The 26,598-nt window shown below is 41.3% G+C and overlaps 1 protein-coding gene across 2 annotated transcripts; it reads right to left on the reverse strand.

Moving 5' to 3' along the window:
* Nucleotides 1–1,052: 1,052 nt before the first annotated feature.
* Nucleotides 1,053–26,095, reverse strand: LOC124974875 (sulfotransferase 2A1-like). 2 transcript variants are annotated; one of them, XR_007106824.1, is made up of 7 exons: nucleotides 25,935–26,095; nucleotides 24,661–24,869; nucleotides 23,014–23,140; nucleotides 20,268–20,362; nucleotides 3,384–3,561; nucleotides 2,712–2,924; nucleotides 1,434–1,547 (listed from the first exon to the last, which is right to left on the reverse strand). XR_007106824.1 is itself a non-coding variant. In XM_047537844.1 (6 exons), exons 1-6 carry the CDS (start codon nucleotides 26,068–26,070, stop codon nucleotides 1,375–1,377), a joined length of 918 nt encoding a protein of 305 aa, XP_047393800.1. In that variant the 5' UTR covers nucleotides 26,071–26,095; the 3' UTR covers nucleotides 1,053–1,374. The 2 variants fall into 2 exon arrangements, 1 of the variants encoding a protein (XP_047393800.1); XM_047537844.1 differs by lacking the exon at nucleotides 2,712–2,924 and having other exon boundaries at nucleotides 1,053–1,547.
* Between the last annotated feature and the right edge of the window lie 503 nt (nucleotides 26,096–26,598).

Raw genomic sequence — 26,598 nt, forward strand, 5'->3', positions numbered from 1 at the left:
TGAGGTTGTATTTTAAGTGGATTATGGTAGAGAGGATCTTGTTGCCAAGTTCGGAGACTGTATGGTGGGTCGTGTTACACTTCGTAAGAAATAATTCACAATTCTTCATTGTTTATAACAATAAAGGTGTTTCTCTTGCTGAAAAAGAAAAAGTGACATGCTAAGCCACTCACTGAGACCTTGTCCCTAATAAAATACAAAATAGAGCTCCATTTGTGGTTTAGTGGTCAAGGGCCCCGAGTTCAATCCCTGTTACCCCCGTCACCATAAATGAATCCTAAGCAACTGTTATCATCATACCCTCATGGAAGAGGTGGTTTCTACAGCAAGGTAGTAGGAGACCAATGCTATGTAGCTCAGCTGCTTGACCTCCAAAATTAATGAATTCCACAGTCGTCTCAAAGTGAGCAGAGGTAAAGGAGTTGATTTGGCTTTTACCTGCAATCCAAGATGACTGGAGAAACATTTTGTTACACCTACAAGAGACTAAAAGTGAACAGTCAAAATCAGTTCTAAATGGTCACCTGAGGAAAACTCTGACTTTGGTTTTTTCTTACTTTCCCAAGGAAATATGGGGAAATTGGTGAGGGGAACCCAGAGACATTTACAGGAGAACTGGTAACTCTACAGTGTGTCAAGCCTCAATTCAGTTCTGAAGTACTCTATGCACATCAGCTCAGATAAAACCTAGGTTAAATGCTGAGTAGTAAGTCTGTGAATGTATTGTACCACTCATCATTTAGGTACCTTCTGAAAGTTCCATACCCAGCAATTGTTATTTATGGTGTTTAAACCACTAGGAATGAAAACAAAACTAAGTTGGAAATTAGACTCCTGCAGATCATCTTCATCTTGGATTCTGGAGATAGATGTCAATGAAAAGGAACCTTAGCTTCTTCTACATTCTATTCTTGTTTTAAAAATTAGACACAATTTTGTGTGATATTCATATTCTGTGTCTGGCCTTCTATGCATTTGAAAGTCTACAAAGTTCTTTCAAAAGCTAGGAAGTGATGAACTGAATAGAGAGATCCCAGTCACTTTTAAGAAGCAAATGATCAGAGAAGCAAAATGTATAATTCAGGACTCCAGAGTGAAGAAGCAGGATTTTAATTTTGTGTCAGAGCGTTAGATTTGCTATGCACAGTAGTTGAGTAGATCCAGAAACACTCATCCCTGCAGGGAAAGGCATTTCGGGTCTCGCTCCCCCCTCCTTGCTGGGCCTCCTCCCCTCTCCCATTCTCCTTCTCTACTCAGCTAGATTTCCTGTTACTCCTCTATTAGTTTATATTTCATTGGTTCTTTATGCCATCCTGTCCTTCCCTCCTTTTCTTGTAGAAACGGGTTTTATTCTAGAAGTCCCCAGTTCTGTACTCATCCCACGACAGGACAACATTTATCTGCATCCATAGAAGATCCAGAGTCTCTTGGACAGTATTCCCATGAGAACAGGTCTTTGGGAAAACCTGCCATCTTCTCTTGGTATACTTTATTAAAGGATTCAGCTTGGGCCACTGTGAAGTGATTCTTCCAGTCCCCACAGATGCCTGGAAACATGAAGGAGAGTCACATCAGATCTAGTGACAGGTCTGAAGACTGAGCTCTCCTTACACTGTCAAAGCAGTATAATGACCACTGGGTCATGCTGAGCCCTCATGCTGCCTGGGCACTGTACCCATTTACACTTCTACCTGCCTCTATAGTGTGTCCTGACTCCTCCTCTCCCCAACCATCTTGTACCAAATCCATAAGCCACAGTGCTGGGTATAAAATCAGAACATCTGGAATATAACTAAGCCTGACCACTTCTTGTTTTACCCCTTTGGCCCAAGCTAACAGAATTTCTGACCTGGGTGATCAGATCAGATGACAACTAGTCTGCTTTGGCCATTCTCTGATAGAAGCTATTCTGCCCCTGGCTCCCACACTGATGCGTTGCCAGGTCCAGTGGCTCCAGTCACTTCTGGTTCTGAGTCTCCCAGGACTTCCAGTCTCTTGTAGGTAAGTCCCTTGGTGCTTTTTGGTTCTGGGCACAGGGTCCTTGTTGTTCCAGATGCCACCCCTGGGACTGCCCAGCTTTAAACATGCCAGGCTCCCCCTCTGCAGGCTCTTTACATGTCTTGACCTCACCCTAGAGTGCTGTCCTGCTGGACGCATTCATGTCTTGTTCATTTGCCCCTTTCAAATGTTTGCTCCCATGCAGTTACTCAGTGAGGCCCTCAGTTCAGAGCTGAATACCTCCACCCTCGCTCACTTCACAGCAATGATCAAACACGGCATGTTCTAGGCTTTTCCTTTTGGAATGTGCATATGGTATGTTTTTAACATATTAGGAAGTCAACACTTTCTATTAATTGTCTCATTATTGGTGCTTCAAAGAATGACATGCTATATACTCAGTAAATGGTGACAGGATTAATAAAGAGTGAATAAAATCTGAGCATCATACCCTTTTTTACAGATAAGAATTTAGGAAGCCCCAGAGGCTTTACCATTGAGAATATTGGGGTTAAATGGAAACTAATGATATGAACATGAAGCCTTCACTTAAATGATTAAGTGTTATATTATGTATCATTAAAATTATTTCATATAATAGTACAATTAATAAATATATAAAAGTATCTATGCTAATATGTTATATTTACGTAAACACTAAAGTAGTAGAATGCCTAACATGTCATTGCTATCTTATAAAAACTCATTCTTACTCTTATATTCATTGTTGTCTTCATTATCAGACAATCTTCATTGATTTCTTCTGCTAGACTCTGCTCTCTCAGTGAGTGACATCCCCAGCCCAGTCCTCTGGTTTATCCCTCTGTGCTCCATGGGCACTGTGTGCAGGAATCCTGACCTGTTGAGTATCTTTTGAAGCATTTGGTAGATTTATTCCATGGTTCACCATTCCAGATATGTGAGAACTGGAGGAATTTTGGAAAAAGAGGTTCTCACATCACTTGCAGTGGACGTTTTCAATAGGCCTGAATCCAAGTGTGTTGATGGGATTAATCTTTCCTCACAAGAAGGAGGCCTGACAATGTCTCCTAGCAAACGACCTCCTCTCTACCTTCTTCAGTTTGCTCTTTCTTTGGGGTCTCTTTCTTTAGGGCTGTTCTCTATGGTAAGTCACAGTGGAGTAGCCCAGACACCACCATCTCCAAAACCACCCTCCTCTCCAGCACTGAATCAGCTTTCCCCAGGTACCTGCAGCCAATACCAGTTTCAATCAAACATTTTTTTTCTATAAGGCAACACTAGCAGCTTCAGGGACATAAATGATTAAAGGTGATATGTTCAAACACCTTCACTCTTACTGTCCGGTGGTAAAGAGAAGAGTGCCCTCTAAGTAATCTCATGCATTCTGAAACCAGAGCATTTACCTTTCCTTGCTATGGAGATGTGCAGACTCTTTAAAGATTCAGGCATTGTTTCAAGATTAGACATCTTGTTTTGTTTCATGACGTGGAAGGAGCTATTCTTGAGGACTGAATCCAGTTCTTCTGGATTTAACTTCTTTCCCAGGAATTGACAGATCTTCTCTATGGTGCTTCTTGGGTCCTAAAGTGTGAAGAAGAAAGAGTGAGACTGTGAAAGGGCAAGACAGCAGACATGGGAATATTGAAATCGAAGTGTTAAGAGGGATGTGGGGGAGAAAGAGGACAGGAAGATGTATCCAAATGGAAAAAGGCTGAGATGGATTCTAGAAGGAGGGAGAAAGCAAAAGGGGACAGGAAAAGGGACAGAATGGGTGTGTGAAATGAAGGTCAGGATTGATTCCCAGTGTGGTTGAGTTTAGGACACCCCAGAGGCAGGTGTCAGGATTTCTAAGGAGACTCCTGAGAGTGCAAGATAAGGCCAGGAGACAAAGTCCCAAAGACTCCTCCTTACCCCAGATGATGCTGTGTCCCACAACTGGCACTTGAATAACATATAGGACTTTGGAAAATCTTCCTCAACTCAGCCCCATGATTATGGATGGATATCCCTGGGAGATCCCACCAAGACATGTATATTTGTAAGAAAAAAATATTGCTTTGGCTCCTACACCTTCCCTTTAGGATTACAGTTCTTTACTATTAGTTTTTTCCTCTGAGCCCCAGTTACTATAGAACAATAAGAAACAACTGTGGCAGTAATTTAAAAGGTGTTGTGTGATTTGTAGTGAGAATTATAGGGAAGTGTGGGAGCTTGCTGCTGAGGTAGGTGAACGTGGCGTCCAGGGCTCCTTGGTGAGAACTGACTTCATGCTGAGAACACAGGAGAACATGAAGTAGCTGCAGGAAGGAGCCCAGAGGCCTTTCACCAGGGAAGACAGCTTGCATATGGCATCTGCTCCGTCCCCAAGACACCACTAACAGTCCAAGTGTTTTCTAAGGTCTGTTCACTGTTTTGGTTTTTGTACAATGCTTAATAATTCTTTTTTTTTCTTTTTTTTTATTGTAAACAAATGGGATACATGTTGTTTCTCTGTCTGTACATGGCGTAAAGGCATACCATTTGTGTAATCATAAATCTACATAGGGTAATGTTGTTTGATTCATTCTGCCATTTTTCCCCTCCCCCCCACCCCTCCCACCCCTCCCCTCCCTCTATACAGTCCTTCCTTCCTCCATTCCTGCCCCGCTCCCTAAACCCAACTCCAACCCCAACACTAACCCTTCCCACCCCCCATTATGTGTCATCATCCACTTATTAGCGATATCATTCTTCCTATGGTTTTTAGAGATTGGCTTATCTCACTTAGCATGATATTCTCCAGTTTCATCCATTTGCCTGCAAATGCCATAATTTTATCATTCTTTATGGCTGAGTAATATTCCATTATATATATATATATACCACATTTTCTTTTTTTTTCTTTTTTTTTATTTTTTATTTTTTTTACGTTTACATAGGGTAATGATGTTTATTTCATTTTTCCCCTCCCCCCACCCCTCCCACCCCTCCCACCCCTCCCACCCCTCTTTTCCCTCTACACAGTCCTTCTTTCCTTCATTCTTAGTGCTCTCCTTAGCCTAACTCTAAACCTAACCCTAAACCTAATGCTAGCCCGTCCCACCCCCCATTATATGTCCTCATCCGCTTATCAGCAAGATCATTCGTCCTTTAGTTTTTTGAGATTGGCTTATCTCACTTAGCATGATATTCTCCAATTTCGACCATTTGCCTACAATGCCATAATTTTATCATTCTTCATTGCGGAGTAATATTCCATTGTATAAATATGCCACAGTTTCTTTATCCATTCATCAACTGAAGGGCATCTAGGTTGGTTCCACAATCTGGCTATGGTGAATTGAGCAGCAATGAACATTGATGTGGCTGTATCTCTGTAGTATGCTGATTTTAAGTCCTTTGGGTATAGGCCAAGGAGTGGGATAGCTGGGTCAAATGGTGGTTCCATTCCAAGCTTTCTGAGGAATCTCCACACTGCTTTCCAGAGTGGCTGCACTAATTTGCAACCCCACCAGCAATGTATGAGTGTTCCTTTTTCACCACATCCTCGCCAACACCTATTTTTGCTTGTATTCTTGATAATCGCCATTCTAATTGGGGTGAGATGAAATCTTAGGGTAGTTTTGATTTGCATTTCCCTTATTACTAGGGACGTTGAACATTTTTTCATATATCTGGTGATTACTTGTACATCTTCTTCTGTGAAGTGTCTGTTCATTTCCTTAGTCCATTTGTTGATTGGATTATTTGTATTCTTCATGTAGAGTTTTTTGAGTTCTTTATAGATTCTGGAAATTAGCGCTCTATCTGAGGTATGGTTGGCAAAGATATTCTCCCACTCTGTAGGCTCTCTCTTCACATTTCTGATAGTTTCCTTTGCTGAGAGAAAGCTTTTTAGTTTGAATCTATCCCAGTTGTTGATTCTTGCTTTTATTTCTTGTGCTATGGGAGTCCTGTTAAGGAAATCTGATCCTGAGCCACAAGTTGAAGATTTGGACCTACTTTTTCTTCTATAAGATGCAGGGTCTCTGGTCTGATTCCGAGGTCCTTGATCCATTTTGAGTTGAGTTTTGTGTAGGGTGAGAGATAGGGGTTTAATTTCATTCTAATGCATATAGTTTTCCAGTTTTCCCAGCACCATTTGTTGAAGAGGCTATCTTTTCTCCATTGCATATTGTTGGAACCTTTGTCTAGTATGAGAAAATTGTATTTATTTGGGTTTGTGTCCATGTCCTCTATTCTGTACCATTGATCTACCTGTCTATTTTGGTACCAATACCATGCCGTTTTTGTTACTATTGCTTTGTAGTAGAGTTGAAGATCTGGTATTGTAATACCCCCTGCTTCGCTCTTGCTACTGAGGATTGCTTTAGCTATTCTAGGTTTTTTATTCTTCCAGATGAATTTCATAATTGCTTGCTCTATTTCTGCAAGGTACATCATTGGGATTTTAATTGGAATTGCATTGAATCTGTATAGCACTTTAGGTAGTATAGCCATTTTGACGATATTAATTCTGCCTATCCAGGAACATGGGAGATCTTTCCATCTTCTAAGGTTTTCTTGAATTTCTTTCTTTAGTGTTCTGTAGTTCTCATTGTAGAGGTCTTTCACCTCTTTTGTGAGATTGATTCCCAAGTATTTTATTTTTTTCGATGCTATTGTGAATGGGGTAGTTTTCCTAATTTCTCTTTCTGAAGATTCATCACTTATGTATAAAAATGCATTGGATTTATGAGCATTGATCTTGTAACCTGCTACTTTACTGAATTCACTTATGAGTTCTAAAAGTTTTCTGGTGGAATTTCCAGGTTCCTCTAAATATATAATCATGTCATCAGCGAACAGGGATAGTTTGAGTTCTTCTTTTCCTATTCGTATCCCTTTAATTTCTTTGGTTTGTCTGATTGCTCTGGCTAGAGTCTCAAGGACGATGTTGAATAGAAGCGGTGAAAGAGGGCATCCCTGCCTTGTTCCAGTTTTTAGGGGGAACGCTTTCAGTTTTTCACCATTTAGAATGATATTAGCCATGGGCTTAGCGTAGATGGCCTTTATAATGTTTAGGAATGTTCCCACTACCCCAATTTTTTCTAGTGTTTTGAGCATGAAGGGATGCTGTATTTTATCAAATGCTTTTTCTGCATCTATTGAAATAATCATGTGATTCTTAACTTTAAGTCTGTTGATATGGTGAATGACATTTATTGATTTCCGAATGTTGAACCAACCTTGCATCCCTGGGATAAAACCCACTTGATCGTGGTGCACTATCTTTTTAATATATATTTGTATGCGATTTGCTAAAATTTTATTGAGAATTTTTGCATCGATGTTCATTAAGGATATTGGTCTGAAATTTTCTTTCCTCGATGTGTCTCTGTCTGGTTTAGGTATCAGGGTGATATTGGCTTCATAGAACGAGTTTGGGAGGGTTCCCTCCTCTTCTATTTCATGGAATAGTTTGAGGAGTATTGGAATGAGCTCTTCTTTAAAGGTTTTGTAGAACTCGGCTGAGAACCCATCTGGTCCTGGACTTTTCTTTGTTGGTAGGCTTTTGATGACCTCTTCTATTTCATTGCTTGAAATTGGTTTATTTAAGTTGTGTATGTCCTCCTCATTCAGTTTAGGTAGTTCATATGTCTCTAGAAATTTGTTGATGTCTTCGAGGTTTTCTGTTTTGTTGGAGTATAGATTTTCGAAATAGCTTCTAATTATGTTTTATATTTCACTTGTGTCTGTTGTGATGTTTCCTTGTTCATTCCGAATTTTAGTAATTTGAGTTTTCTCCCTCTTTCTCTTTGTTAGTGTGGCTAAGGGTTTATCAATTTTATTTATTTTTTCAAAGAACCAACTATTTATTTTGTTAATTTTTCCGATTGTTTCTTTTGTTTCGATTTCGTTGATTTCGGCTCTGATTTTAACTATTTCCTGTCTTCTACTACTTTTGGTATTGGTCTGCTCTTCTTTTTCTAGTGCTTTGAGCTGTAGTGTTAAGTAGTTTATTTGTTGATTTCTACTTCTTTTTTTGAATGCACCCCATAAAATAAATCTTCCTCTAAGTACTGCTTTCATAGTGTCCCAGAGATTTTGATATGATGTGTCTTTGTTCTCGTTTACTTCTAAGAATTTTTTTATTTCCCTCCTGATGTCTTCTGTTATCCATTCATCATATAATAGTGTATTATTTAGTCTCCAGGTATTGGAGAAGTTTCTGTTTTTTATTCTGTCATTTATTTCAAATTTCAATCCATTATGATCTGATAGAGTACAAGGTAGTATCTCTATCTTCTTGTATTTACTAACAGTAGCTTTGTGGCATAAAATATGGTCTATTTTAGAGAAGGATCCATGTGCTGCTGAGAAGAAAGTGTATTCATTCTTTGTTGGATGGTATATTCTATATATGTCCGTTAAGTCTAAATTGCTGATTGTGTTGTTGAGATCTATAGTTTCTTTATTCAATTTTTGTTTGGACGATCTATCCAGTGGTGAGAGAGGTGTGTTAAAATCGCCTAGTATTATTGTGTTGTGGTCTATTTGATTTCTGGAATTGAGAAGGATTTGTTTGACGTACGTGGATGAGCCAATGTTCGGGGCATAGATATTTATGATTGTTATGTCTTGCTGATTTATGCTTCCCTTAAGCAGCATGTAATGTCCTTCTTTATCCCTTCTGACTAGTTTTGGTTTGAAGTCCACATTATCTGAGATGAGGATGGATACTCCAGCTTTTTTGCTGTGTCCATGTGCATGGTATGTTTTTCCCCATCCTTTCACCTTTAGTCTATGGGTGTCTCTTTCTATGAGATGAGTCTCTTGCAGGCAGCATATTGTTGGATTTTTCTTTTTAATCCAATCTGCCAGTCTGTGTCTTTTGATTGATGAATTCAGGCTATTAACATTCAGGGTTATTATTGTGATATGATTTGTATTCCCAGTCAATTGACTCATATTTGTTTTTGACATGATTTGGTTTCTCCTTTATTTGGCTATTCCTTTAGGCTAGCGCCTCCTGTTGCTGATTTGCATCGTTGTTTTTCATCTCTTCCTCATGAAATATTTTGGTGAGAATGTTCTGTAATGCTGGCTTTCTTTTTGTAAATTCCTTTAGCTTTTGTTTATCATGGAAGGATCTTATTTCATCGTCAAATTTGAAGGTAAGTTTTGCTGGGTATAAGATTCTTGGTTGGCATCCATTTTCTTTCAGGGCTTGGTATATGTTGTTCCAGGCCCTTCTAGCTTTTAGGGTCTGGATTGAAAAATCTGCTGATATTCTTATTGGTTTCCCTCTGAATGTAATTTGATTCTTTTCTCTCGCGGCCTTTAAAATTCTGTCTTTATTTTGTATGTTAGGTATTTTCATAATAATGTGCCTTGGTGTGGGTCTGTTGTAATTTTGTATGTTTGGAGTTCTATAAGCCTCTTGTACTTGGTTTTCCATTTCATTCTTCAGATTTGGGAAATTTTCTGTTATTATTTCATTGAATAGATTGTTCATTCCTTTGGTTTGTTTCTCTAAGCCTTCCTCAATCCCAATAATTCTCAAATTTGGCCTTTTCATGATATCCGATAGTTCTTGGAGATTCTGTTCATGATTTCTTACCATCTTCTCTGTTTGTTCAACTTTGTTTTCAAGGTTAAATATTTTGTCTTCAATGTCTGAGGTTCTGTTTTCCAGGTGTTCTATCCTATTTGTTATGCTTTCTATGGAGTTTTTAACTTGGTTTATTGTTTCCTTCATTTCAAGGATTTCAATTTGGTTTTTTTTCAGTATCTCTAACTCTTTATTGAAATGATCTCTTGCTTCCCGTATTTGGTCTTTTAACTGTTGATTGGTGCGATCATTTAATGCCTGCATTTGCTCTTTCATCTCCTCCTTCAATGCCTGCATTTGCTCTTTCATCTCCTCATTAGCTTCCCTGATCGTTTTAATTACGTACATTCTGAACTCCCTTTCTGACATTTCTTCTGCTGTGCTGTCATTGGGTTTTATTGATGTAGTATCTAGGTTTGTTTGGGACATTTTCTTCCCTTGTTTTCTCATAATGGTCAGTTGTCAGTGGGACCCTGAGATATTGCAGTTTTCCACTATTGGCTTATAGTGTCCCAGTAGATTTCCAGTGTATCACCTCCCAGCCTTCAGTAGCCTGATGTCTTGGAGGAATCTGATAAAGCAGCTCATTCGAAGAATACTGCCCCTAGCCCCCTACTGGTTCCACATTTTGGAACTGGCTCTGTGCGGAAATGCTCTCACTGTGGGCCTGCACCGTGCAGCTGGCCGTGTGGGAAGAGCCCACTGCCGGAATGTGGAAGACTACCTTGGGAAGACTCTAGCTGCCCTGCCCGGCTCCGCTAAGCCACCTCTATCTGGGCCTGCCACCCGGGCTGAGCTTTACCCAGTGGGCAGACTCACCCGTGGCTCCACTTCAGTCCGAGTCTCTCAATGCCTCCCCTTCTTAACTCCTGGGTTCTGGGCGACCGGGGGTGCAGTCTCCCTCTAGGCCGCCATCTTGGATCTCCCCGTGAAGAGAGCCCGTAGCTGGAGTGGGCAGAGCCGCCTGAAGAGGTCTCCGGCTGCCCTACCCTGATCTCTGAGGCTGCTTGCAGATCGAGGCTCTCCGCTGGTTCTTTGCAGAAGTACACTGCGCTGCAGCGGCTCCGGGACTCGGAGCCTGCTCTGTTCAGAAAGGCTCTCACGAGCGGGCCAGTTCCGTTCCGAGAACCTGGAGAAGCTGGCTGTGTGGGCGGGGCCCACTGCCGGAGTGCGCAGGACTGCCTGTGGATGACTCTAGCTGCCCTGCCCGGCTCCGATAAGCTACCTCTATCTGGGCCTGCCACCCGGGCTGAGCTTTACCCAGTGGGCAGACTCACCCGTGGCTCCACTTCAGTCCGAGTCTCTCAATGCCTCCCCTTCTTAACTCCTGGGTTCTGGGCGACCGGGGGTGCAGTCTCCCTCTAGGCCGCCATCTTGGATCTCCCCGTGAAGAGAGCCCGTAGCCGGAGTGGGCAGAGCCGCCTGAAGAGGTCTCCGGCTGCCCTACCCTGATCTCTGAGGCTGCTTGCAGATCGAGGCTCTCCGCTGGTTCTTTGCAGAAGTACACTGCGCTGCAGCGGCTCCGGGACTCGGAGCCTGCTCTGTTCAGAAAGGCTCTCACGAGCGGGCCAGTTCCGTTCCGAGAACCTGGAGAAGCTGGCTGTGTGGGCGGGGCCCACCGCCGGAGTGCGCAGGACTGCCTGTGGATGACTCTAGCTGCCCTGCCCGGCTCCGATAAGCCACCTCTATCTGGGCCTGCCACCCGGGCCGAGCTTTACCCAGTGGGCAGACTCACCCGTGGCTCCACTTCAGTCCGAGTCTCTCAATGCCTCCCCTTCTTAACTCCTGGGTTCTGGAGCGAATGGGGGTGCAGTCTCCCTCTAGGCCGCCATCTTGGATCGCCCCATGAAGAGAGCCCGCAGCCGGAGTGGGCAGAGCCGCCTGAAGAGGTCTCCGGCTGCCCTGCCCTTATCCCTGAGGCTGCTTGCAGATCGAGGCTCTCCGCTGGTTCTTTGCAGGAGTACACTGCGCTGCAGCGGCTCCGGGACTCGGAGCCTGCTCTGTTCAGAAAGGCTCTCACTAGCGGGCCAGTTCCGTTCCGAGAACCTGGAGAAGCTGGCTGTGTGGGCGGGCCCACATTTTCTTTATCCATTCATCAACTGAAGGACATCTAGGTTGGTTCCACAATCTGGCTATTGTGAACTGAGCAGCTATGAACATTGATATGGCTGTATCTCTGTAATATGCTGATTTTAAGTCCTTTGGTATAGGCCAAGGAGTGGGATAGCTGGGTCAAATGGTGGTTCCATTCCATGTTTTCTAAGGAATCTCCACACTGCTTTCCAGAGTGGCTGCACTAATTTGCAGCCCCACCAGCAATGTAAGAGTGTACCTTTCTCCCCACATCCTCGCCAACACCTCTTGTTGCTTGTATTCTTGATAATCGCCATTCTAATTGGGGTGAGATGGAATCTTAGGGTGGTTTTGATTTGCATTTCTCTTATTACTAGAGATGTTGAACATTTTTCCATATGTTTGTTGATTGCTTGTATATCTTCTTCTGTGAAGTGTCTATTCATTTCCTTAGCCCATTTGTCGATTGGATTACTTGCATTCTTGGTGTAGAGTTTTTTGAGTTCTTTATAGATTCTGGAGATGAGTGCTCTATCTGAAGTATGATTGGCAAAGATTTTCTCCCACTCTGTAGGCTCTTTCTTCGCATTGCTGATAGTTTCCTTTGCTGAGAGAAAGCTTTTTAGTTTGAATCTATCCCAGTTATTAATTCTTGCTTTTATTTCTTGTGCTATGGGAGTCCTGTTGAGGAAGTCTGGTCCTAAGCCGACATGTTGAAGCTCTGGACCTACTATTTCTTCTATAAGATGCAGGGTCTCTGGTCTGATTCCGAGGTCCTTAATCCATTTTGAGTTTAGTTTCGTGCCTGGTGAGAGATATGGGTTTAGTTTCATTCTGTTGCATATGGATTTCCAATTCTCCCAGCACCATTTGTTGAAGAGGCTATATTTTCTCCATTGCATATTTTTGTCCCCTTTGTCTAGTATGAGAAAATTGTATTTATTTGGGTTTGTGTCCGTGTCCTCTATTCTGTACTATTGATCCACCTTTGTATTTTGGTACCAATACCATGCCGTTTTTGTTACTATTGCTTTGTAGTAGAGTTGAAGATCTGGTATTGCGATACCCCCCGCTTCACTCTTTCTGCCAAGGATTGCTTTAGCTATTCTGGGTTTTTTATTCTTCCAGATGAATTTCATAATTGCTTGCTCTATTTCTGTAAGGTACATCATTGGGATTTTAATTGGAATTGCATTGAATCTGTATAGCACTTTTGGTAGTATGGCCATTTTTTTTTTTTTCTTTTTATTGTAAACAAATGGGATACATGTTGTTTCTCTATTTGTACATGGCGTAAAGGCATACCATTTGTGTAATCATAAATTTACATAGGGTAATGTTGTTTGATTCATTCTGCCATTTTTTCCCTTCCCCCCCTCCCCTCCCACCCTTCCCCTCCATCTATACAGTCCTTCCTTCCTCCATTCCTGCCCCCCTCCCTAAACCCAACTCCAACCCCAACACTAACCCTTCCCACCCCCATTATGTGTCATCATCCACTTATTAGCGATATCATTCTTCCTTTGGTTTTTTGAGATTGGCTTATCTCACTTAGCATGATATTCTCCAGTTTCATCCATTTGCCTGCAAATGCCATAATTTTATCATTCTTTATGGCTGAGTAATATTCCATTGTATATATATACCACATTTTCTTTATCCATTCATCAATTGAAGGACATCTAGGTTGGTTCCACAATCTGGCTATTGTGAACTGAGCAGCTATGAACATTGATGTGGCTGTATCTCTGTAATATGCTGATTTTAAGTCCTTTGGGTATAGGCCAAGGAGTGGGATAGCTGGGTCAAATGGTGTTTCCATTCCAAGTTTTCTAAGGAATCTCCACACTGCTTTCCAGAGTGGCTGCACTAATTTGCAGCCCCACCAGCAATGTAAGAGTGTACCTTTCTCCCCACATCCTCGCCAACACCTGTTGTTGCTTGTATTCTTGATAATCGCCATTCTAATTGGGGTGAGATGGAATCTTAGGGTGGTTTTGATTTGCATTTCTCTTATTACTAGAGATGTTGAACATTTTTCCATATGTTTGTTGATTGCTTGTACATCTTCTTCTGTGAAGTGTCTATTCATTTCCTTAGCCCATTTGTCAATTGGATTATTTACATTCTTGGTGTAGAGTTTTTTGAGTTCTTTATAGATTCTGGAGATTAGCGCTCTATCTGAAGTATGATTGGCAAAGATTTTCTCCCACTCTGTAGGCTCTTTCTTTGCATTGCTGATAGTTTCCTTTGCTGAGAGAAAGCTTTTTAGTTTGAATCTATCCCAGTTATTAATTCTTGCTTTTATTTCTTGTGCTATGGGAGTCCTGTTGAGGAAGTCTGGTCCTAAGCCGACATGTTGAAGCTCTGGACCTACTTTTTCTTCTATAAGATGCAAGGTCTCTGGTCTGATTGCAAGATCCTTAATCCATTTTGAGTTTAGTTTTGTGCATGGTGAGAGATATGGGTTTAGTTTCATTCTGTTGCATATGGATTTCCAATTCTCCCAGCACCATTTGTTGAAGAGGCTATCTTTTCTCCATTGCATATTTTTGGCCCCTTTGTCTAGTATGAGAAAATTGTATTTATTTGGGTTTGTGTCCGTGTCCTCTATTCTGTACCATTGATCCACCTTTCTATTTTGGTACCAATACCATGCCGTTTTTGTTACTATTGCTTTGTAGTAGAGTTGAAGATATGGTATTGCGATACCCCCTGCTTCACTCTTTCTGCCAAGGATTGCTTTAGCTATTCTGGGTTTTTTATTCTTCGAGATGAATTTCATAATTGCTTGCTCTATTTCTGTAAGGTACATCATTGGGATTTTAATTGGAATTGCATTGAATCTGTATAGCACTTTTGGTAGTATGGCCATTTTGACAATATTAATTCTTCCTATCCAAGAACATGGGAGATCTTTCCATCTTCTAAGGTTTTCTTGAATTTCTTTCTGTAGTGTTCTGTAGTTCTCATTGTAGAGGTCTTTCACCTCTTTTGGGAGATTGATTCCCAAATACTTTATTTTTTTCGAAGCTATTGTGAATGGGGTAGTTTTCCTAATTTCTCTTTCTGAAGATTCATCGCTTGTGTATAAAAATGCTTTAGATTTATGTGCATTGATCTTATATCCCGCTACTTTACTGAATTCACTTATGAAATCTAAAAGTTTTCTGGTGGAATTTCCTGGTTCCTCTAAGTATACCATCATATCATCAGCAAATAGGGATAGTTTGAGTTCTTCTTTTCCTATTCGTATCCCTTTAATTTCTTTGGTCTGTCTAATTGCTCTGGCTAGAGTTTCAAGGACGATATTGAATAGAAGTGGTGAAAGAGGGCATCCCTGCCTTGTTCCAGTTTTTAGAGGGAATGCTTTCAGTTTTTCACCATTTAGAATGATATTAACCATGGGTTTAGCGTAGATGGCCTTTACAATGTTAAGGAAAGTTCCCACTATCCCTATTTTTTCTAGTGTTTTGAGCATGAAGGGGTGCTGTATTTTATCAAATGCTTTTTCTGCATCTATCGAAATAATCATGTGATTCTTGACTTTAAGTCTATTGATATGGTGAATGACATTTATTGATTTCCTGATGTTGAACCAACCTTGCATCCCTGGGATGAAACCCACTTGATCATGGTGCACTATCTTTTTAATATGTTTTTGTATGCGATTTGCTAAAATTTTGTTGAGAATTTTTGCATCGATGTTCATTAAGGATATTGGTCTGAAATTTTCTTTCCTCAATGTGTCTCTGTCTGTTTTAGGAATCAGGGTAATATTGGCTTCATAGAATGAGTTTGGGAGGTTTCCTCCTCTTCTATTTTCTGGAATACTTTGAGAAGTATTGGAATGAGCTCTTCTTTAAAAGTTTTGTAGAACTCGGCTGAGAACCCATCTGGTCCTGGACTTCTCTTTGTTGGAAGGCTTTTGATGACTTCTTCTATTTCATTACTTGAAATTGGTCTATTTAAATTGTGTATGTCCTCCTCGTTCAGTTTAGGCAATTCATATGTCTCTAGAAACCTGTTGATGTCTTCAAAATTTTCTATTTTGTTGGAGTATAGATTTTCAAAATAGCTTCTAATTATGTTTTGTATTTCAGTCGTGTCTGTTGTGATATTTCCTTGTTCATTCCGAATTTTAGTGATTTGGGTTTTCTCTCGTCTTCTCTTTCTTAGTGTGGCTAAAGGCTTATCAATTTTGTTGATTTTTTCGAAGAACCAACTATTTATTTTGTCAATTTTTTGTATTGTTTATTTCGTTTCAATTTCGTTGATTTCAGCTCTCAGTTTAACTATTTCCTGTCTTCTACTACTTTTGGTGTTGGTCTGTTCTTCTTTTTCTAGGGCTTTGAGCTGTAGTGTTAGGTCATTTATTTTTTGAGTTTTACTTCTTTTATTAAATGCGCTCCATGAAATAAATCTTCCTCTAAGTACCGCTTTCATAGTGTCCCAGAGATTTTGATATGATGTTTCTTTGTTCTCGTTTATCTCTAAGAATTTTTTAATTTCCTTCCTAATATCTTCTGTTATCCATTCATCATATAGTAGCATATTGTTTAATCTCCAGGTGTTGGAGTAGTTTCTGTTTTTTACTCTTTCATTAATTTGTAACTTCAATCCATTATGATCTGATAGAATACAAGGTAGTGTCTCTATCTTCTTGTATTTGCTGACATTAGCTTTGTGGCATAATATATGATCTATTTTAGAGAAGGATCCATGTGCTGCTGAGAAGAAAGTGTATTCGCTCTTGGTTGGATGGTATATTCTATAAATGTCTGTTAAGTCTAAATTATTGATTGTGTTATTGAGATCTATGGTTTCTTTGTTCAATTTTGGTTTGGAAGATCTATCCAGTGGTGAGAGAGGCGTGTTAAAATCACCTAGTATTATTGTGTTATGGTCTATTTGGTTTCTAAAATTGAGAAGGATTTGTTTAACATACATGGATGAGCCACTGTTTGGGGCATAGATGTTTATGATTGTTATATCTTGCTGATTTATGCTTCCCTTAAGCAGTATGAAATGTCCTTCTTTATCCCTTCTGACTAACATTGGCTTAAAGTCCACATTATCTGAAATGAGGATGGATACTCCAGCTTTGTTGCTGAGCCCATGGACATGGTATGTTTTTCCCCATCCTTTCACCTTTAGTCTATGGGTATCTCTTTCTATGAGGTGAGTCTCTTGCTGGCAACATATTGTTGGATCTTTCTTTTTAATCCAATCTGCCAGTCTATGTCTTTTGATCGATGCATTCAGGCCATTAACATTCAGGGTTATTATTGAGATATGATTTGTATTCCCAGTCATTTGGTTCATATTTAAAATTTTTGACACATCTTGGTTTCTCCTTTATTTGACAGTTCCTTTAGGATAATTCCTCCCTTTGCTGATTTGCTTCTTTGTTTTTTATCTCTTCCTCATGAAATATTTTGCTGAGAATGTTCTGTAATGCTGGTTTTCTTTTTGTAAATTCTTTTAGCTTTTGTTTATCATGGAAAGATTTTATTTCATCGTCAAATTTGAAGGTAAGTTTTGCTGGGTATAAGATTCTTGGTTGGCATCCATTTTCTTTCAGAGCTTGAAAAATGTTGTTCCAGGCCCTTCTAGCTTTTAGGGTCTGGATTGAAAAATCTGCTGATATCCGTATTGGCTTCCCCCTGAATGTAATTTGGTTCTTTTCTCTCACAGCCTTTAAAATTCTGTCTTTATTTTGTATGTTAGGTATTTTCATTATAATGTGCCTTGGTGTGGGTCTGTTGTAATTTTGTGTATTTGGAGTCCTATAAGCCTCTTGGACTTGATCTTCCATTTCATTCTTCAGATTTGGGAAATTTTCTGATATTATTTCTTCAAATAGATAGTTCATTCCTTTGGTTTGTTTCTCTAAGCCTTCCTCAATCCCAATAATTCTCAAATTTGGCCTTTTCATGATATTCCATAGTTCTTGCAGATTCTGTTCATGATTTCTTACCATCTTCTCTGTTTGTTCAACTTTGTTTTCGAGGTTAAATATTTTGTCTTCAATATCTGAAGTTCTGTCTTCCAGCTGTTCTATCCTATTTGTTATGCTTTCTATGGAGTTCTTAATTTGGTTTATTGTTTCCTTCATTTCAAGGATTTCTGTTTGGTTTTTTTTCAATATCTCTAACTCTTTATTGAAATGATCTTTTGCTTCCTGAATTTGCTCTGTTAACTGTCGATTGGTGCGATCGTTCAATGCCTGCATTTGCTCTTTCATCTCATCGTTTGCTTCCCTAATCATTTTAATTATGTATATTCTGAACTCCCATTCTGTCATTTCTTCTGCCATGCTGTTGTTGGATTTTATTGATGTAACATCTAGATTTGTTTGGGGCATTTTCTTCCCTTGTTTTCTCATATTGTTCAGGAATCAGTGGGTCATTAAGATATTGCAGATTTCCTCTATCAACTTATAGTGTCCCTGAAGATTGCTAGTATATCCCCTCTTATCCTTCAGTAGCCTGAAGTCTTGGAGGAGGTTGATAATGCAGAGCTCCATGAAGAAGCTGCCTCTCTAGGGGTGGTGACCCTCAGGTGGCGTATATTCCCTGCTAGTGGGCAGAGGTGCCTCCACTTTTTGACCAATGGTCATCCAATGGGGAACTAGACTGCAGGCTGAGGCAAGGCCTGTTTGTGCCTGTGTCTCTGGTTTTACCGTCCCTGTGGGAAAACCTCCCCCAGCCGGGAAGACTCACTTGGTGGGGACGTCTCGCTAGTCAGTTGCCCTCCTAGAGGTTCCTCTCAATCTACAACTACCACCTGGGCTGGGCTGTCTTCCTCTGCAATGATCCCAGGGGCCCGGACCTACGTCCTGGGCCTGGGAGCCTCACCCTTCGCAGGCGAGTCTCCTTAGGCTGCCTGTCCCAGATAATCTGCCCGCAGTCCTGGAAACTTCGCTCCGCCCCTAGGCGTGTCTCTGTGCGGCTCTTCCAGCAAGAAGCCACCTAGGTCCTGGGACCCTGCTCTGCACCAATCGCCTGGCTATGCAGCCCCTCCTCTGAGCCACCACCTGGAGCCCCGTACAATAGGTCTGAGACCCAGGGACCCGCCACACACCTCCTCCTCCAGACAGCCGCCCTGTTTCCGACGCAGTCACTAGGAGTCCAAACAACTCATTTCGGGTCTCCTCCTCCCGCCAACCAACTGTAGCCCTAGGCAGTCACTCCAAGTCCAAGTGACCTGCCCTGTTCCTCCTCCTCCTCCTTGGGGTAGCCCCCCGGGTGTTCAGGAGTGGTGGCTCCGAGACCAAGTGACTCACCACGCTCCTCCTCCAGGCAGGCCACCAGTGGTCAGGAGTGGTCGCTTTTAGTCCAATCAACTCACCACTCACCTCCTCCTCTGGCAACCACCTGTGGCTCTGATGCAGTCCCTCCTAGACCAAGCGACCCGCCACGCTTCTCCTCTTCCTCCGGGCAACCCCCCGGTGTTCAGAAGCGGTCGTTCTGGGTCTAAACAGCTCGCCACGCAGCTCCTCCTCAGGCAGCTGCCCGGAGCCCCAGTGGTTGCTCGAGTCCAAGCGCTGTGCTGAGCCACCTCCTCTACGATGATCCCAGTTGTCCGTGTTTACCACTCCAGCGGGGGGAGGGGCGTCTCGCCGAGCAACTCCACTTCACAAATTCCCTGCGTTCCGGGGCTACTGCCCCATCTGGGACGCCTCCCCAACAGGAGTGACTCACCCAGCGGCTTTGAGTTGGTCCCAAGTCTCTCACTATCTTCTCTTTTGAATCTTGCGTCCTGGAGCAACATGAAATGTAGCCGCCCTCTAGTCCGCCATCTTGGCCCGCCAATGCTTAATAATTCTGAATGATATTTATAAAATTCTAAAGACTTCAGTTACATCTGGACCTAGTAAACTCACACAGAACTGTGCAGCTTTGTGCAGGTCAGTGTGGCATGGTCGTGCACCAACAGAAAAATCAACTTAGAATCAGTAGATATTCAGCGTGCTATATCCATCAGTGTAAGTGTCCTATCTACACACTCAGATATTTACTTGGGAAGTTTGAACAGACTCTCCAGTTGCAATGTGGAAAGGCACAATGACTGTCATCCACACTCACCATCCTGTGCTCAGATAGGTAGAGGTCTTCAGGTTGCCCAGCTCTACCTGCACCCACCCCAGTGCTCAGCACCATCTGCAGACCTTTCTTGTCCCTCCAGCCCCTGACCTCTCAGGGGAGTCACACAGAGTGACTTCTCATCTTCTCATCACCTTGTCAGTCAAGGGGAGAAGCCAGAGAGAGGGACACATTCTGGGATTAGTGCTTTCTGCCTGTCCCTTGTGATGACTAGGTTCCTGTCAGCATCGTGGGTTCTGCAGAGAGAAATCCTTGACAGCCACAGGTATGAGAATAAACCCTGGCACCTGCCTCAGTGTGTGGAAGGGCCCTTTAGTTGTTCCCAGATGGAACTCAGGATGAGGCATGGAGAAAGGGCTTGAACTTGGTGAGTGTTAAGCATAAGCAGGGTAAAGAAGACCCAGGGCTTATTAATTCCCAGTGTTCTCCAAGAGTCAGTGCATTGACAGGAAATGTGCAGTGGAGACACTGTGGATCAAGAAGGAGCAAGGAAGTTGTGTAGTGGCAGGCACTGACTATGAGAGCGTTCTCACCTTCTGCAGCTCTTCATAACTCAGCAGCAGGATGTTCTCCCTGTGTCTCATGGACATCCAGCCACGAATGTGCTCATACCATGATCCATAGGGCACTGCAGGTCAGGCACAGGGGTGCAGGTTACACACTACCAAACAGGGCTGGGCTGTCCATGTCACTCATCACACTCCGACAGTTTGATTCAGGTATATTGATAATGTTCCTCAAATTAGGTAATGAAGCAGAGAGTGGGACCATTCCTGAATTATTTCTATGAAACTAGAATCATCATGATAACCAAACCAAAGACATATCAAGTCAGAAAACAACAAATCACTCTTCCTGATATACACAGACACAGAAAAACTATTAAATATTAGCAAATCCTATTCAACAGTAAGATTATCCATAATGATGCATTGGTTTCATTCTAGGGATGTAAGTTTGGTTCAACTTGTGAAAATTTATGAAGAGTTTTTACCACATCTGAAGAATCTTCTTGACAGAAGAGCTTGGCTGAACGTCATGACTATATGTGTTAAACCCAAAGCCAATATCATGCTAATTGGTGAAAAAGTGTAAACATTTCTCCTAAGATCAGGAACAATGCAATGATGTCCAGACTCACAGCTCCCATTCAATAGAGTTCTTGAAACTCTAGCCTTAGAAATCAGGCAGGAGAAGGGTAAAAAATATTATAAGTAGGAATGAAGCCAAATTATCACTGCTTGCAGAGATTAGATAGTATGCTTTGAAGACCCAAAAACTCTCCCCAAATACTTCTACAACTGATTACCATATTCAGCAAAGTAGCAGGATACAAAACCAACATAGAAAGCCCAAGATCTGTTCTTCATAACAGTAATGAATCTGCTGAGGAAGAAATCACAAATACAATTCCATTCACTATGGTCTTAAAAAATCCTAGGTATCCAGGCTTGTTGACAGATGGTTACAATCCCAGGGACTCAGGAAGGTGAGGCAGGAGAATTGGGAGGTGAGAACCAGCCTGAGCAACTTAGTGAGGCCATCATCAACTCAGGAACTCAGCAACATCGAAAAAAGGGCTGGTGGTGTGGCTCAGTAGTTAAGCACTCCTGCGTTCAGTCCCTGGTACCATATCAAACAATACTCAAGAAACCCTTGATGTGATCTATCTAAAGTGGAGAAAAATCTCTTTCAATGAGAATTATAGAATACTGAAGAAAGAAATTGAAGAAGGCATGAGAAGTTGAAAAGCCCTCTTTTGTTCTTGGATCACCAGAATAAAAATCGAAATATTACCAAAAGAAATCGACAGATTCAATGCAATCCCTATCAGATACCATTGACATTCTTCAGAGAAATCGAAGGAAGAGTCCCAAAATTGAAATGACACACAAAAGTCAAAAGCCATTAGAGCAGTAAGAATAATAATGAAGAGCTGGCATGTGGCTCAGTGGCAGAGCATTTGACTGGCATGTGCTCGGCCCTGGTCTAGTCCCCAACACACACACTCACACACAAAGAGTAATGCTGCAGGTATCACATTCCAACGTCTTCCCAGTCTCAAATCATACCAAAGAAAAATTGAACTTATATCAAAACAGACCTATAGATCAGTTGATTAGAATAGAAGACACAGAGACAAACCTTCACAGACAGACTCATCTGATCCTTAACAAAGACACCAAAAGCAAATAAAGGAGGAAACAGCCTATTTAATAAATTGGGCTTGGAAAACTGGATAACTGTGTACAGAAGAATGAAGCTAAATCCTGCACAAAAATGAACTCAAAGTGGATCAATAAAACATGAATTAGACCATCAACACTGGAACTACTAGTAGGAAACAAAGCACCTTCACGTCAATGTATATATGCAGGAATGACTTTCTCCATAAGACTCCTAGTGTTCAGGAAACAAAACCAAGAATTGGTAAATGAAATGGCATCAATTAAAAAGTTTCTGCAGAGCAAAGGGAATGAGACAAAGAAGAGAGGGTCTACAGAATGGGAGAAAATCTTTGCCAGCTACTCCTGTGACAGGATTAGTACCCAGAATATATATAGTACTCAAAAATCTTAAAACCGAAAATCAAATAGGCCAATGAATAGATGGGTAAATGACAATCATATCTCAGAAGGAGAAATATGATGGCAAACAATTTTATGCAAAAGATTGTCAACATCTTTCACAACCAGATAGAAGCAGATTAAAGCCACACTGAGATTGCATCTCACTCTAGTTAGAATCATCAAGAACACAAATAAAAATAAATGCTGTCAGGGATGTGAGAGGAAAAGAACACTTACAATTAGCACCACCAGCATGGATATCAGTATGGATTTTCTCAAAAATCTAGGAATGGAACCACCATATGCCTTGGTCATAGAATCCCTTGGTATTTATCCAAAAGAATTAAAGTCATTGTACTATAGCAATGCATGCATGCCCATGTTAATAGCAGTTCAGTCACAGCAGCTAAGTTATGGAGCAAGCCTAGGTATCCACTGGCTGATGAATGGATACAGAAAATGTACTCCATATACATGACATGGCTTACTGAATCATAAAGAAGAACTCAATTCTGTCACTTGCAGGAAAAAGGATGGAACTGGAGAACAACATGCTAATTGAAAGAAGTCAGACTCACAATGTCAAGGGTTGTCTGTTTTCTCTTATATGTGGAAAATATACAGAAAAAGAATACAAAGGTGATACCAGGAAATTAGAAGAAAGGCAAGTAGAGTTGGGGAAGCAGATCTTATGTCTCAGAGCACTCACCGTTTCCTTGGATGAAGCATTTAAAGTATTGTTCCAGTGACTCTGGTTTCTTAGTAAGGTCTGATGTAGTCCAAAAATAATAACTTGATACAAGAACATCTTTGGGATTTCTCATGAGATATAGCACCTTAAATTAGGAAAAAATGAGAGAATGAAAAATCAGTCTCAATCAGTCATTTCTCACCGTGATCTTGATCTTTCCTCAGGCAGTTCTTACTGAATCTCTATTGAACTTCAGTGGGTTCCTTTAACAAATTAGTTATAGTATTCCTTAATAAAATATACATTGTAAACTTCCTATTTCATATTCCTTGATAGGAATAGAAGAGGTATAACTTGTTTTTTATTTCTGGGTTATTAGTCTACAGAATAGAGGAAGCTGCTGAAAAGTTTTAAATGGTAATGGTTGAATTATTTTTTTGTTGTCCCATAATGACCACTAACAGCAGAATGGATTAAGAAGTTATGAAATATTGAGATTCATAACAATATACGGTCATTCACACACAAAAGACCTTTGAGAGTTGCACAGACATTACTTTCATAAAGCATGAAGGCATTTATACAAATTCAAGAATAAGCAAAGTAATCTGTAACTGTATTCCAGGGTATGTTTCCCTCAGTTTGTGGGCACCGATTGGTAGAAAGGGCCTGGGGAATCTTTCTGGACTGTAGAAATTTCTAAGTCTGGTATGTAGTATAGTTGCTTAACTGTGTACATATGTATATATTAAGAGGCCAGTGTTTAATGTTAAGGAAAACACACAGAAACACACACACATCACATACTCCACTGCAGTGGAACATCAGAATTTGACATGTGTTTGCATCAACTGTCTTGGTGTTATTCTTGCAGGTCTATTGTCTTCTTAGGCCTCAGTTTAATGAGGTAGAGGTTAAGGAAACCCAACAGGAGACATGGAATTGTGTGTATTGGAGCAGCCTCACTGTGAGGCACTTTCCAAGACAGGAGTTCATTAAACTAGGTTTCTTGGTGATGTGTAAAGAAACATATGAAAAAAAATCAGAAGTCAACAAACACTTTTAGAAAGCATGTTTCTACAAATAACCTGTGGCACCTTAGATCTTGGATATCCATGGTCCATGCTGACTAATCATCAGCCATGGGGAGGCTCAAGTGGCTGCTGATCACAAGGCACATTGACATGTAGTGGGATGCGGTGGTTAGAAAAGAGAGCCAGGCTCCTGAGCAGTCCCAGGATTTATGCATTTATCGATGTAGGCACACTCTGCACTCCATATGGGCAATTCTGACTTGGGGGCTTCCACCGACCTGCCAGGAGGCTTTTATTGAATTAATATCGACTAACATCTTCAAGAGCAAGAACAGAGGGATACTCTAGTGTAGATGCAGTTATAAATTCTGGTTGCTCATAAGATGTGGTTTTCTAAGACTCTGGCCTTAGCCAGTCCTCTTATCCCTGAATTCAGGCTAGGTAATGTGTGCAATGGTCCACATCCTTGCACTCAATTGTGGTCTGAGTTGTGGCCTCATCAGCCTCACCTAGTGTCTGAGAATCTCAGGTCTCTCCCAACCTACCCCATGAGCAGACACCCTGGCAAGATCTACAGGGTTTATCTAGGCCCATGAAGGACAAAAAGCATTGATGAAACATTAGACACTACCTTGGCCTTGGAAGTGAAGAAAGATTTGGGGAATAGATGGAAGGGAAGGTGAGAGGTCAGGAGTCTTGGTCTTTCACTCTCATTTAGCAATTTGCAACCCAGTCTTGTCTCTAACCAGGGTGAGCATTTCCAGATGGGCACAGACTGAGTCCACTTGGTATCCCCTTTGGAGTGAATCAGGCAGAGAATTTCAACCAACCAGTGGGTTCCTAGATAAGGAAGGAAAAGTGATGTTCATTCATTTCAACCTGACTTGTGAACAAAAAACCATGATAAAATCCATAACCTAAACATAATCATATACCCATTCCACGCATGCAATCAGGTAGTGCTAAGCAGTCTTAATCATGTTCCTGTTTGTGTCAGCCAATGTTCAGAACCTGTTCATCTTTAACAACTGGAACTCTCTGCTTTTTAACAGCATTCCCTACTTATGTCCATGTTTCAGTCCCTGGATCCACCATGGGGCTTTCTGTTTCTATGAACTCATCTACACTAGGTATTTGGACCAATGGAATCATATAGTATTTGTCCTTTTGTGCCCAACATATCATTTAGCACAATGCCCTCAGGATTGATCTATGTTGTAGAAGGTGTCTGAATATTTTTCCTTATTAAGGCTGACTTTTATTCCATTGCATTTATATGCCACACCTTGTTTATGCATTCACTTATCAATGCATTTGAGGTTGCTTCCACCTCTTAGCTATTTGCTGAGATCCTTTTATGATGTTCCCACTCTTCTTGACTTTCCAACACCCCATCCCTTCTGATTCCATGACCTCAATTGTCACTCAGTTTTCACTCCTCCTGCCCCAGTTCCACTCCCAAGGTTGCAGGATGCATGCCCTTTCAGTCCTTTTCAATTTCCCTGATCATTTTTGATACCCAGCCTTTCCCCATGCTGATTCTCCTACTCTAAAATAGCCTTCTTCTCCACATGATCTCCTATTCAGTCTTTTTATTTCTATCGAGCTGCTCTTTTGCTGTTAGTTCTTCACTGGTCCTCCTCACCACCCATTTCTCCCATGCCATCACACAAACACCTGAATCTGCTTAGGATTCACTCTATACGCTCTTCCAATACCTAAGATGATCCCTGCTGAGCACTTGTTTCACTCTCTGCAATTGTCTGAATGGAAGTGGCTGGGGCACTGCCCCTTCCTCCCAGAGCAGGGCTCCCTGGCATGTGGAGCACATTCCATCCATCTGCTGAGTGCACAAGGACGTAGCTCTCACCTTTTCCATGAATGTTTCCTGTCCCGATTCCTTACCTGATTTAGGGTACGCCACCAATACTGTATCTTCATCCTTTATCACAAACTTAGTACATGCTTCTTTTATACCTTCAATGCTGTAACCAGGAGAAGGAAAAGGTAACCCTTCAAACCACAGGAACTCATACGTCATGATGATGAGTTCTCCGGTTGTGGGGCTGGAGTTCAGCTGTAGCCACCATTGGAAGTTGTGGGAGATTTTGGGAGACTAGGCTTTAAAGGAAATTTCAAAAAATTATTAACTTTTTCTTGTTGACAATTTAACTGGTTGGTAAAAGCAAATTTTGACGGGTGATCCAAAATTTCATGGGATTGAGCAATTTTGGACACATTCAGTGACTTTGAGCATGATGAACTGGGCGTGAGTTAAAGGGCAGGACCCCACAGCAAGTGCTGCCATACACACCAGTGAGCAATACCTGGGACCTGAAGAAGGCCATTCTTTTCCATTTATTTGCATTACAAAGAGTTTTCATATAGAATTTTTACATGAAACTGAGAGGTACAGTGTAGTGATAATAGCCTGGAAGGATGTTGAGGAACATGCACTGATGACTCTTTGATTCTAAAGGACAAGGACACATGCACTGATGACTCTTTGATTCTAAAGGACAAGGACCTGCTTTAGAGTCATTAGACATGGGGGTGGACTGTAACTGGA

Source organism: Sciurus carolinensis, unplaced genomic scaffold, assembly GCF_902686445.1.
Source record: "Sciurus carolinensis unplaced genomic scaffold, mSciCar1.2, whole genome shotgun sequence".
NCBI classification, from domain to species: Eukaryota; Metazoa; Chordata; class Mammalia; order Rodentia; family Sciuridae; genus Sciurus; species Sciurus carolinensis.